Here is a 14,526-nt window from a genome sequence, read left to right as displayed (position 1 = left end):
TAATTTGGCTTGTGACCATTTCTGGAACTGCCATCAAAATCCTCGAATAGGCGTGGCGCATTTTGTTTGATACGAATTCTTATTCTGAGTGGACCACTTTAATTAGTTTATATTCACGAGGTGGAAGTGCGATGAGGGACTGCTATCATTCCAGCCGAAATACGAGCTTTCGCCTGTGTAATCATATAAGCATTTATCTACCTATGACACAGGAAAGAAACCGTCTTGGTTGGTTGGGCGTGCATTGCAGAAATCGTTTTTCTGTTCAATCTGTTTTCCTCATACACGGATTTTTTTGCATTCGGACAGCATAGCTTCGTTGTCTTAAAACCGTAGTTTTCAAAGAAGCATAAAGTGAACTCAGCCACTGCGAGGACTTTCGATGTTCGACGCCTCCCCGGGTACTACTATCACTCCTTTCAGGTCACCTATCTCGTCATTTTAATTCACATATTGAAGCTGATGAACTAATTGTGTGTTTATGTGGGAAAGGTTGTTCTAGTTCTCGCTGCGTGGTCAAGGCCGAGAAGCATTAGGTTTGATGACGTTACCAAGAGTCACAGAAACGTCAGTTCTTGGTCCGCCAGGGCCACATGCAATTCCGCGGAACTTGACAGACCCTTTGGAGTCCATGGGCCCCCAGTAAATTGCCACAACATAAACTTCCGACCTGATGTCCGAGCTCCACAGAACAATGTTCTCGAATTCCCATATTGTTTTAAGAAAAATAGAGTCTCTCATCCATTGGAAAATGTTTGGGACCGATTGGGAAGTCATCGTCTCAGAGGGGTTTGGTAAACGATCGGTGGATTTATTACTGGGCAACGTTTCGCTTTTGACACAAAAGCTTCGTCAAGCCAAGTGAGTAAGTAAGTGGGTTGATTGGGTTTTAAGGCAGTCAGGGAACCAAGTCGTGAGATTCCTTATAACTAGTGACGTGATCAGTGCTGGGTGTTCAGTCTGATGTCCCTGTTTGTTGATTAGTGGGATGGGGTCGTTCACAGATTTCGTTCACCTGTGTTCGTCCAAGGGTGCTAGGACAATTGGTTTTGGGGATGGTGGTGGTTAATTGGATCTAACTCTACTCGGATTTTATAATTTTAAACCCAGGTGATTTCGCTGAGTGACCTGAATCAACGGTAATGCTAGCTTGCTTTACTCCTATGGGCGTTTGTTGTGGGAAGCCTTAACAGATTTCTACTTTTGTGACGAACCCTTTCTTCAACCACGTTTTGTTCTGCCCGGATGATAGCCTACTTGTTTCATAATGAAGCAAGCATTCACACGCCTAGCTCAAGTTCGCCCAATGGGCGGTCGAAACTTTGGATTTCTGCGTTTGGAGAAGACATCGAAAATCAAGAAAACAGTTTCTCTGCATGACATCTTCCACACGACATCAGGGTAGATGCAAGCAGTCAAACAATGTGCTTAAAGAATCGCCATAGGTTTGGCCATTGGTCAACAAAACCGCATCGCTCATTTTTTCGGAAGGACCAAGCATTGCCAAAAGGGCACAATATCTGAAGAAAAACCTCAATTGCACTGAAATTCCCCCAACAGTAATTGAAGGGAATCAAATCTGGTAACTTACACTTTAGTCTTTCAGGCTGTGGGGTAAATTTTCCCAGATCTAATTTTTATTAAAGGGATAAAAGAAGAATATAAGGTTCCAGCTCACAAATTGTTTCTGTCGCACCTCAAATCACTCATCAGAAGCGGTGGAAAGTCCACGAGTTTGGAATGTATCCTTATAATTGGTTTGAAAACGAGCCTATGGAGAATTTACCCGAACATCAACGTTTCAAAAGAGGCATATAGCGTTATACTATTGGTAACAAACGTGCCATTTCACATAGTCAATGGTGTGGATGAAATATCACTTTTATTCTAACCCTTATTTTATCCAAAGCCAGTAAACGAAGGATATACATTAGTTATCAGGGACGATACATTGTGTTGGATTAGGCGTGCATTTGCTTTGAATAATGGACCATGCAATCGAGCTCATAAAACGGGAAATGATACCGGTCACTAGTGAGCTTAATGTAACCGAAACGGACTGAAATAATGGGGATGGTAACCATCGCCCCTTTTTTCGATCAAGAGCACTCACTCAATCCATCACCGGGAACGGTTTGACATCCAGGCCGTTGACTGCCAGCCAGCTGATCAATCTTCTGTTCTAATCGCGCGGCGAGTACGGCGACTGCGAGAGAACGTCCATCACACTTCACTTCCATGTAGGTATCCGCGCAAATTGCCTCGAACAGGGTTGTATCCGAATCTGTGATGTAAATACAATGTTTCTGGACACTGGTGTGCTTGTTTATATCGACTGAGGATAATGGTCATTGGTCAGAAACTTAACGCACCATTCAGATAAATTACTGCCTTTAGTTATAAAACTTTACTGGTTAACGATGTGATCTAAGTAGTATCTCGGCATTTGGGGCTAGCAGTAAGTTTGTGGCAAACGGAATCGGGCAAAATGGGGTTACCTTTTTTCTCGGACACTGTTTTCTTTCCAAGAACATGTTGCACGAGAAAGCACAGGTCACATTTAAATGATGTATTCATTATAGTGAGATTTTCTGGAAAACTCTGTCGCTCAAAGCATGAGCATTGGGTTTTAATTAATTTGTAACTCAGATTTGATTTGGAATACTCAAGAATTAACCTGAACGTCATATGCAAAAAAACGTTTCGTTGGGTGAACAAACACTGAGATTCAGCAAACCAAGAGTGGGAACTTTGCTTGTCCACAAATGAGCAATACACTGTTATCTGACAGGCAACCTAACTTTCGACGGATCTTGATACTTTCATTGTACCACACCCTGAATGTCAAGTGATACGTGGGGAACAATGGCTTTGAAGAACTGTGGAAAACCCACCTGGAAGACACTGGTAATCGATCCGGATGGGGAAATTGTGTTTCGCGCAGTCGGTACTGTTGTCCTGCAGTTGACTTCCCAAAATATTACACGAGTAGCGACCTTCACAAAAATGCCGGACGTGCTGTCAATAAAACCGTTGTGAGGTTAGTGCATTACGGCGAAAGTTAAGCACCCAAACTGTGGAAGAAATGACGTAATGAGCGTGATATACATTGAAAATATATAATCAACCGACATTCCTCCCAAAGACAAAAGTAGTTTGGACATTTGTTCCTCTATTCAGGCATTACATGAACAACGTCAACAGTTTTTGACTTCTTATTTGTCGGTAGTCTTCCAAAAAGGATGATTTAAGGTGCTACAACTTCACCAGAGATGGTGGCCCTGGAAGAGACGGTCTGAATAGTAATAGGCTAGCTAAGTCGCAGCGATACCAACAGATTTTCAGGATCCTTCATTGCTGTGGGGGGAGAAATCAATGTTCACGAGTTGTGCGTAAATGCAAGTCTTTGTAACACCATCTGGTGTAAAGCTCCATAATTCGCAACGCGTGACCAACGCCATGGCAACCGGTCTATAGCCAAACAATTCTTCCAAATAAATGGATTTGTCATGAACGAAACTAATCACTGAAAGCAACAATCTGGAGGTACAGATGTTTGCCGGCTGTCAGCGATCGCATGACTTACCCGTGTTCATTTCGTCTATTTGCCAGAAAAAAATGAACTCAAAACCGATGCCACTGCCTCGTATTTTTGTTTAATTACTTAACGATTGTGCTTCATTTATTCAAATTAAATGTTGGTATGGTTTCCACGCTCGAGTTTCGGGTTTCACTCCCGATCTGTTGTGGATCAGACTTTAGTGCTTCTGGTCAATCGGCTCTTCATATACCTTGTGAATTCATTCCAAAGTGAATGTAGGTCTCTTTCCATCATCCATTTTATAAAAAGAAAGTGGAATACAAGGGTCACTTCAATAGTCGTCAGATCTCTATGGATTCCAAAAACTCACATTCAATCCGGCCAGTCTCAGTGTACATTCTTGACTGAATTTCAGTGCCCGATATCCGAGTGGTTGAGCTACAGTTTAGTACGGGATTCGCATACATGCATTTTATGATCAGATCTCCGTGCGTAAGACCGTATGGACTCAAAGTTGCCGAACAAATCCATCACGGATGGTGTGTGATCGACAACTTGGCACTCTGATTAATGCACGCCTCGAGCAGATGGATGATTTGAAATGCACTCAGCAAAATCAATCCCAGCTCCGTGGAGCGTAAATTGATGCGGGGACAGACTGTGCAGTCCTCCAGAATTAGTGATGTTTCAGTCTGGGATTTCGAAAAACTTTCAGACGGTACGATAGCTTTGACTACTGCGCGTTTTCTCTTGGAAACTTCATTTGTTTTATTTTGCATTTGGGTATGACTGAGTTCACTGGGTATGAAGAGACAGTCTAACTCTGAAGGACCCCATTCAACTAGTCAACCAAATTGAGGACTTTCATTCACCTAACCACAATATATTTTTATAGATTTTTCATTGCCGTTCACGTAGATGTCATTAAATAAAAAACCGTTGACAGTGTTTGCGACTTTCCTGAGGCGTATATTGACGATCAAATTTATGAGTGAACTAAACAGCCACATTCCCCAAGGCACGAGAATGCCAAAGAGGTCAAAGTTGAGCAATGAGAAAAAACACTGAAGAAAATGTTCTGCGATATCCCGAATATCGTGACAGCTGAAACACGAGGCGGCCTGTGTACGACACATTCAGTTGTAGAATATCATAAAAACGAGAGATTTAGTTGAGTCTCTCGTGAAAACCAAATTGATTTGCAAATGAGTGTATTTCTCGAAAACAGTCCAATTTGGGTTCAAGTAGAACATAGGGTTGACGGAAACTCGGGGACTGCGCCTACCTGACGAGCCCCAAGAAGGGCGAAACCGGTCGTGGGCTGTCGAAGTTTTCAGCAACCTTGTGAGTGGTTTGCTCTATGAAACTATACTGTAATATCTCGAATACCGTGCCAACCGAAACATGAGGCGGTCTGTGTGCACCACATCCAGTTGTAGGATAGCATAAAAGAGAGATTAAGTTGAGTCTCTCTTGAAAATGAAATTGATTTGCAAATGACTATATTTCTCGAAAGATCCATGTGGTTTTAACAGCAACGGAGCAGTTAGACTTCTGCCGACGATAGGCCGATGCGATATCCATCACGCGAAACTATGGCAACTACGCGAATGATCCGGTAAATACTTTCTACTCAATTCACCCAAACATCGGTTTGCCTGTGAACTAGGAAAGTGACGATATTCCCAACTCCTTGCATGTTAGCAATGAGATGAAAGGCAGTAGATTAAGGCGCATTCCGTGAACATGATCGGCAAATCATTTTGTGCAGCTCGTGAGTCTTGTTACTGTAGGAGTGATGCAATATCTCATCATGTCCCACCGAAGCAACTATTAAGACTTGTCCTTGTACTGGCAAGAATTGTAACTTCTGAACCAAGTGTTTGCGCAGTTAGTGTGTAACGGTGATACTAATGATGGGGAGGCACGCGAGTAGTATGTGTTGTTCGTGGAATTTTGCTTTGCGTCTTTTGAAAAGGAGAGATCTGTTGTGGAATTTGTGGAGTCACTTTGTAACATTTGCTTGGATTTGAGCGAGGAATAATTGGAGTCAATGAATCTCCAGGAAAGTTCAAGAAGACGCGTTCGGGAGAAGATGGGTGTCCAGTTTTTCTAAATAAGATGCAAATTAGTGTTTTGCTTCCCTGTTCAATTGTCTGTAACCGGTCAGTTGGCATTTCCGAATAAATAACCCCGCAGCAAAGGCCTTCTTTCAAGGGTAGTGGATTGCGTGAAACAAAGTCGGTCTGTGCAAGAAGCAAGCCTGCGTCAGTCTTTAATACTGTGAGTGGGCAATAACTAGGGACATTCCTAAAGGATCAAAGTACTGTGTTAAGTTTACATTTGTGGAGGCCTCGTGTTGAGTTTTTTTCATTCCTCATTGACTAAATCTCAGCGTTTATGTGCCCTCGTATGTGCGCTCGCACTGAGCATCCCACGTTGTCAGTATACGATGGATGAACGCTGCTTCTCTCCATAGACTGGCAAAAAGTGCGGATCCAGCCCTAACACCATTGATTTGAACTTAATGTAAACCGCCTATACGGGCCCTTCGCAGGACACAGTCTGTGAGAATGCAGCTGTTACCTGTAGCTTAGAGCAGCACAAATGGTTTAGGCACCCGCTGTATCTAAAATAAGATAGATTCAAACACTGTCGTCCAATAGTCAGTACTCAGTATGTTTCTGACGAGGACTTTTGTACATTTCATCTTTCGTATGTGTTAGGAGAGACTGTTCGTAGTTGTAACACTTACTTAGAGGTGGTCAGTCCCAGAAAACAGATCTTATTTGAGCACTTCACCCTGTGTATGTCCAGTGATTGTCCATAGATCTGACAAGATGGTCGTCACACTTTCCCCTGAAATTATCTCCCATTGAGTTATTCCCGTTTGTGGCTACTCTGGACAATTTGTTCTGGAAATGTTGGATAAAACCAATGAACTAAAAGGTATTTAAGGCCTCCAAATCCCCACAGACCCACAATGGGTCTGCAAGATTTGCTATGCTAATCAGCCTGACAGCACCCAAAGCTCTGGCTTCTTTCATCCAGTGTGTGGTTCCTGTGACAACGTGTCTAGACACGTTTACTACGGCTAAAATCACAGTTCACATCCCAGCCTAGCGGCGGCACACTGTCACATATCATTGCTGACTCACTACGCAAAGATTATCGGTGGTTTATTAATGAATATCTGGTCACCGAAAGACGGTTTTCCCACACCATCAGACCGCACAATTTTTATGGACATCAAGGGTATAAATTCATCTTTACCATTAGTCCCATCCGGCGCGTATTCACCGGGGATGTCACCCGAAATGACAGCTTCGAGTCAGCAAAACTCGCCAAAAACGACGTGTTTAGGTACAACCGCTTTTTTTTCTTGGAATTATGCTATTTATTAGGCTGGTTGAAATTCACTACCATTTTCGTCACTGTTGTGGCTCAACAAGTGGGTCCCAAACTAGTCGAACACCATACTTTACGTGACGAAGTCTACCCATTGTTACTCTCTTTGGACTCAAATACATCTCTGTTTTGTCGTGCACCAACTAAATCTCTGATTTGTCACGCGATCTTTAACTGAACGCATTGCTTAAGGTCGTTTTAGAGTTCAGAAAAGCACCGGAACGAGAGATTCCCCTGAAATTTGGTTAGGTCTCCAACCTGACTTGCAGATTGTCATTTTTGGATTATTTCGACGTGATAGTTTAACACATTTGATGAGACACAACATCAAACACAGTAAGAACGTTAATCTGTTGCCCACTGACGTTTCCCGGTTCCGCAACTGGCCGACTACTATGCAAACATTTCCAGAAGTTCTGTCACACTGTTACGCTTGTCTTATGAACTTCAAGGTCACCTTGACGAACTTCTGCCAGCATTTCCGCTGAAAAACCTCAGCTGCAAAATGATAGCCACCTGACCATATGTTTTTTATGCTCTTTGAACCAGGTTTTCCGTCAGTGACTGATTTGTCAATCCAAACAGAAGGCCTACACAGAATTCGCAGTTTGTTTTTGTCGATGATTCATTTCAAAACAGACGACTGTGTGTGTCACTGCTTCTTGTTCACATGGTCTTATCTTTTTATACGAATGTATCCAAATGTAGAAAAAGTCACACCAGTTATATAATTTATCTAAAAGCGCAATAAAGTCTCTCTCCTGACGCGTTCCAAAAGCTAGTCCCAAGATGCATCAGAAAAATCATCAATTAAAGCTATTAGCTTAAAATCACGGACATCGGGACACCGATGATTTGCAATTTGTCTAATTGGGTGGTTTCGTGCTCATCATCATGGGTGTTTTCCAATCCAATTGCGTTGATTCAGCAGTTAAATAAAAATTAATGGTTTCGGGCGAACAGGATTCTCAGGAGTGGGGAGTCGCCTGCAGATGAGCCAGACACCACACATCGAAAGAGAGCAGACGCACAAGCAAGCCCTTGAATCAGTGCAGCAAATATCCCAAAGTCGGAGACCACGCAGCCAGTCAGCTGGGGTTTAGGTTAAACATGAGCTAGTCTCATGCAACAAAAATTGTAACCACGAGTTTAAGAAATGCATTTACGAAATAGTGGACAACTAGTTGCCTTAAGAGCATTCGACCTCGAGAAACACACTAAGTTGCAAATCAATTTGGTTTTCATGAGAAACTCAACTGAATCTCTCGTTTATGATATTCTACGAGAGATTCAGTTGAGTCTATCGTGAAAAACAAATTGATTTGCAAATTAGTGTATTTGGGTTCAAGTAGAACATAAGGTTGACGGAAGCTCGGGGACTGCGCCTACCTGATGAATCCCAAAAAGGGAGAAACCGGTCGTGGGCTGTCGAAGAGTTTTCAGCAACCTTGTGAGTGGTGAAAAAATAGTATTCGACCTCGTTCTAACGTGTAATCTGTCACCGAGTTGTGGCGTGGAGTGAACAGAAGAACGTGGGCTGTGAAGAGTTTTCAGCAACCTTGTGAGTGGTGAAAAAATAGTATTCGACCTCGTTCTAACGTGTAATCTGTCACCGAGTTGTGGCGTGGAGTGAACAGAAGAAAGTAAAAACAATTGCTGATTTTTGCCAATCTCGAGACAGTTTAGCTGCTGAGGTAGGAAGTTAACTTGAGGCACACTGGGCATCTTCGTTCCCTTCAAGGTCATGGGAGTCGACCAATAATAGTCTTGATCGGAGTCTTGCCAGATGGGTCGCTGACGAAGTCGCTCACATGAGAAGTCTCGTCCAGAAAATGATGGGTTCTTGCATTTAAAAGTATGATTCGAATAGGTCTTTTGAAGCGCAATCTGCTGAGCCACAAAGCTCAGTAAATGTGTTTGCCATTCACGAGAGAACGCAAGATTTCAGCTTGAGATATAATGTCAACTTCATTCTTCGTAATTACTTGGTTAATCGGGAAAGAAGATTAGAGCCATCTTTTGCAAATGATACCGTCTCTCGTTCTCAGTTTCATTCTCCTCATTTAGCAAACGATGGTTTTGAGGTAAATCCGTTTTGTTCTCAATCCTTATATCACCAAATTCTGTAGGAGACTTCAAGAAACGCCTATATTTCGGCGGAGATCTAAGGAAAGATTCTGTGTGGGTTGAAGACCTAGCGTCCACCACTCGGCTCGATGATTTATTCCGGAGGCACCGACTCTGATGGTATGGTTACATTTGCTATACACGCAAAACGTCAGAGTTAGTTTTACCACCAAACCGCGCCAAAAATGGCGCTGTCTTGGAGGAGCAACCTGTCCAGGATCCACACTACCAATCACCTTGTTTGGGAGGTTTCTATTCAAAATATTCATAAAGCCGATGGACTCTTACCCGCAAGATATCCAAAGCAAAGTAAATAAAGCAATCAAGTTCGTCTCGCTAGTGGGGTCTATCTGAACGCCTGTCCCCGGTTTTGGCAGTGTCACTTGGTTCCATCCACCTCGAACAGCACATTTGAAACCGCATACAGGCACACTGGCGCCTGTCTTCTCAAAGCAGGAGACTTCCATCGAAAACACAGACGGTTCGACATCATTTTCTTGTAAAGGACTTCCGTTCATGTGGCGAAGTAGTGTTTTTGTTTTTTTGAAACATACGGGCAGTGGATTTCTCAGTATGACCAATCTAAGGATGAGTATCTCATAATAAAGAGAAGCTCCTCCGATTAGCGGACAGGTGTATGTGCGTGTGCACTCTGAAGTGCCACAGACGGTTGACATCATTTTCTTGTAAAGGACTTCCGTTCATGCGGCGAAGTAGTGTTTTTGTTTTTTTGAAACATACGGGCAGTGGATTTCTCAGTATGACCAATCTAAGGATGAGTATCTCATAATAAAGAGAAGCTCCTCCGATTAGCGGACAGGTGTATGTGCGTGTGCACTCTGAAGTGCCTCACTGAGACGTACAGACCAAGGACAGTGGCAGCTTAAATTCTCACGTAAAATTATGTAGACGCAGTTAGGCGGACCTGTTAGACAGTCTCAAGAAAGTTCCCTTTTCTGTGAAGCCAAAACGGTATGATCTGATGCCAGACGAGTATACTGTACATCAGGTTGGGAGGCCCGTACAATTCCGGAAGAGACCTCGCGGCTATCCTAAAGGATGAGTCGCATTTGTCAACCAGCGTTTAAATCATTGTTTTGTGAGTACGAGGACTCTCGTTTTCCGCCCTCAGACAGAGCAATAAGAGCAACTCACCACTCTGCGATTTTTTTTCGACATTTTGTCATTTCACCTATTCTTACCAACGTAACTCACTGGTTCCACTGTCTCTTATCGTTTAAACACGCTTCCAGTCGTGATGTGACCTCGAGAACGGTTTTGATCAACTACGTATTCAGCAAGCGCCTTGATGCATGCCATAAAATGTGTTCCGAAGAAAAACTAGTGGAGGTCAACGTATTCTTCATCCATTTATATGTCCGCTATATCCATCTTCCACACTCATTGTGAGTACAAACGTTTGCCTGCGAGAACCGCCGAAAATATGCGGTATCTCTTTAAAGTTAACTAATTTAACGCTAGGCGGGTATCGCGCAATCTCATCTAATTTAGTTGGCCTGGTTTTTCCCACAGTTTCACCTGCATATCTAATTACTATATCTATTACAGTTTCACCCCTCCGGATGCCTAAAGACTCAGCTGACCGAGTTGACGTCAGCTCTGTCTTGCTGACCCGCCTGTAGATGGAATGTTGTAGTGGAACACTGTATCTCCCGTTCCCCGTTTTACAAAGACGATAGTTGTCACAACGAACTGCCTCTAACGTTACGATCACAGGACATTTTACATTGATACCCTTACGAAAAATCAAGGTTGAAAACAGTGAGCCTTCAAGAAAATGCATCCGTTTGCGATGATTTTGAAGCTCTACTTGGGTGGGATCCCAACTACTTGATGAGTGTGTTTCAAGCCACATCGCATTGAGAATTCACCCACGATGGACTCGTACTAATTGTGACGTAACCTGTCTAATTAAGCAAGCATCCGTACTGTGAAGAGCCGAATTCATTCCTGGTATTTGCCGGTATTTGTGTCCGCACTGTACCTGAAAGGGTCCTAAAAAATAAGTTCCCTTTTCCATACATCCACTTTGTTTAGGTTACTAAGCAAACAGACTGATACTGAAATGACAAAATAAAGTAGTTTTTGACATCTGACCGGGCCAACAGTAAAATTTATGAATATTTTCACCTCTCAGCGACTTACCATATGCGCATCTGTCCGAAGACACTTGGAGCTGTACCTGCGATAGATCTGATTATATGTGCCTCGTTCGCCCTCGCTCCAGAAGCACTTAGGACTGACAGTCCCCGGAATGGAAAGCGGTGGAGGTATTTCGGGGTGCGCGTTCACTGACACTGGTTGTATGTGCATTCTTGGTGGACATGTGATTTGAACCGTATCTGCGTTACACGTAATTGCCGTGCTGGTCACAAAACTGGTCCACGTTGGACTGTTTGTTGTCACATTGTGGGCTGCTAAAAACATCGAAATTACAAAGCATTCTGTCATTTCGGAACTTACATATACGCATACGTAATACCACGCAACAAGAGGCGCATCTCAGCAATAAATGTGTATCTGCTTAAAAGTGATTGTCACCCGTCAGAAGGGGGGGGGACAAAAACTACGGATATCAAAAGTCTACCCTGGTTTCAAGTAGAACATAAGTTTGACGGAAAGCCGGGGACTGCACCTACCTGATGAGCCCCAAGAAAGGCAAAACTGGTCGTGCGCTGTCTACGGATTTTCAGCAACCTTCTGAGTAGTGCACTATCCTGATTTGTTCAAGTTTTCAGCATGTAACATTCCTAAACCCACTGACAGCTTCATTGATAGGTTCAACGTACTGTACAAGACACACTGTTTAGGCCATAATAAGGTTGCGCTGACGTGCTGTCAGCATTTTAGAAAAAAAAAACGAACCAAACAGAAAAGTAAAAGGTGTGTGTCTCTCGATTGAAAGACATCACCTTCCGTCGTCGAAACCTTACACTGTTCCGTCTACTGGACCCCAGCATTTCCACCGAGATACATTCCTGTTTGACTATCCTTTACCAGTGCATCTGTTTCCAAAAGAAGACCACATGGGGTGCTTCTCTACCCGACGGAGCCTGTAATCAGACTGTTCCTGTTCACTATTCATCATTGTCAATTGTCATTCGATGGTTCAACTTAGTCGCAGTAGTGGCAGCTACGTTCACATTGGCAAGAAATCACGTGAACTATCGATCGGGTAAACACAGACAAGTGGTCGTGTGTAAATATGCTTGTGGAGAGTTTTATGCTTAATGTTTCGAACGCTGGGTGTAAGATTCCTGGCCAAGCGACTTTGAAGACTCTACTCCGGCAATATCCACCATCTAGGTCAAGAAAGATTATGCCGATGAAATGAGTGGAATGGATGAGACGACTTGTTTGTCGTAAACGTGAACCTGTCGTCTTTCTAAGGAAAGTTTAATTCCCCGCCTGCCTGTTCCTCGCATCCACCCTGTCAAGTCTAGAGGACACGTGACCACATTAGTAGTTCTTTTACTAAATCAAGTCGCGTATGCAAGCGCGTACGTATATTTATCGCCAAAAGGAAAAACAAAGATGTTTCAATCCGGCCTCACAAACAGTGTCACGATAAGGTCTGGGCGATGATCATCATCGTCAAAGACAGCAACGACCCTTTCACCCATAAGAAGCCAGTTTTTGAGTCGGTGACCAGTGGCAACTTAGGGTTCAGGTTCCACAAATCCACTCGAGTTTATTGCAATCAATGACAGTTTGGTTTTGTTTGACCTATGACCCTGTAGTGTGGTTACGACACCAGCTGAATTAACCACTTTCGTACACTTTCGGAGGCCTGAGATAGACTTCAATACCAATAGATTTCGCTGAAACCAGGCTGATTGCAGAGCAAACGGGAAAACTATTTTCTCGTTTGTGAAGCTACGTTTCCTACGGATGTGCAGCGACATGAACGCTATTTAGAGTCGAAATCACCTTGGGCTTAATCTCAGCGGTTAAAATCAGAAACCTCCTACGTGTTTGTTCAAGGTAGGTTAGGATAATTTTGAGCAGAAATGAAGCGGTTAGGGTAGATATTTTCTAACAGGTCCCTGGTTAGCGAATATACACTCATTTGCAAACTAATTTGGTTTTTCGAAAGATTCACCTGGAACCCAGCTGAATCTATCGTTTGTGATGTTCTCAAGTAAAACCCGGGAAACCGGAAACCCGGGGACTGCGTCTACCTGATGAGCCCCAAGAAGGGCGAAACCGGTCGTGAGCTGTCGATGGATATTCAGCAACCTTATGAGTAGTACACTACAAAGGTCCTTAGTTTTTTAAAGCCAGTAGGTGCTCATTTTAACACAGCTATTCTCCTTGATGCAAAGGATAAGCTCAAGAGCGACGATCATCTGAAGACAGTTGATATATCATGATAAATGCCGTCTCTCTCTCTTTGCCTATAAAGGGATGTGAGCAAGAGATCTTTGGAGTCACCTGGAAAAAAAAAGATCTTAATTTTTGTCTGTAATGTATCTCCATCATTCCCTGAAAACCTTAGGATCTGCACATCCTGTGAATGTTTAGTTTGGAAAGTAATTATTGTCTTTATTTGCGCACGATTGCTTCCTTAGGTCTCTTGGTGGTAGACATCATTCAAATGAGCTATCTTACGCACGGGATCTTCTGCTGGTACCAAGAAATGCAACAATTACAAAAATTCTAGAAGTACTCTACAGCCCTTTGCCATTCTTCAGCTTAAATCATCAATGCAGTGATAACGTTTCATCTCCAGTGCATCTGGTACCTTGTGCGACTTCAATCAGTCGCGCGCGATGTGCCGGTGTAGGTTCTGTTTGTGGAAAGTAGAGCTCAGTTTTTACGAGAGTCGAATGCTGTGCAGGAAGCGGTGTTACTTCTTCCAAATCTTGGATTGTTCAATCAGGTGGAGACGGTTTAAATACATCATTTGTTCACTGGGCGTACCACCGCTTAAATAACGGATTTTTTCGCATGGTAAGTCATTTATTCTCCGAATAATGAAATATAAACCAAAATAGATCTCGATTTTCGGCACCTAGACTGCAAGTTGCCAGTGAGCCATGTTGAGCAAATGAGCTACGCGTTACATCAAACACATTTTTAAACAAGCAGGGTTACAATATGGGTTTTTAATTTTCCATTTTTCACCACCAACTGATATAACAAGAAGGCCTCAGAACCATAACTCATGTGGGTTAGCGAATCCGTAACGAGGGAGTTAAAAAGCGCGTTATCGGTTGTGCAACGGGTACCTCCATTGAAGAATGTGTCCAGAACCGTAAGCTGCGTTGGTTGGGACATGTATTACATATGCCGAACCGTCGTTTGTCGAAGGGAATGCTGTTTTCCAAAACCAGTTCAGAGTGGCGTAAACAGAGAAGTGGTCAACCCTTCACTTGGCAGAGGAGTATGAAGGCGATCACAAGACACCTGAGTGCTGTCGGTGCTAC

The 14,526-nt window shown here is 43.2% G+C and overlaps 1 protein-coding gene across 1 annotated transcript in view; it reads right to left on the bottom strand.

The window, feature by feature from the left end:
• The window catches only part of T265_02916 (hypothetical protein), a gene marked incomplete at both ends in the record, with an annotated part of 26,169 nt that extends 11,792 nt beyond the window's left edge, over window positions 1–14,377 (bottom strand). The window contains 4 exons of the mRNA XM_009167280.1: window positions 2,114–2,284; window positions 2,895–3,018; window positions 11,243–11,514; window positions 14,329–14,377. Coding sequence (XP_009165544.1) covers window positions 2,114–2,284; window positions 2,895–3,018; window positions 11,243–11,514; window positions 14,329–14,377 — 616 coding nt within the window. The remainder of the gene's footprint in view (window positions 1–2,113; window positions 2,285–2,894; window positions 3,019–11,242; window positions 11,515–14,328) is intronic.
• Between the last annotated feature and the right edge of the window lie 149 nt (window positions 14,378–14,526).

This window comes from Opisthorchis viverrini, assembly GCF_000715545.1.
Source record: "Opisthorchis viverrini unplaced genomic scaffold opera_v5_38, whole genome shotgun sequence".
NCBI lineage: Eukaryota > Metazoa > Platyhelminthes > Trematoda > Opisthorchiida > Opisthorchiidae > Opisthorchis > Opisthorchis viverrini.
This window is presented reverse-complemented; position numbering and strand designations above follow the sequence as displayed.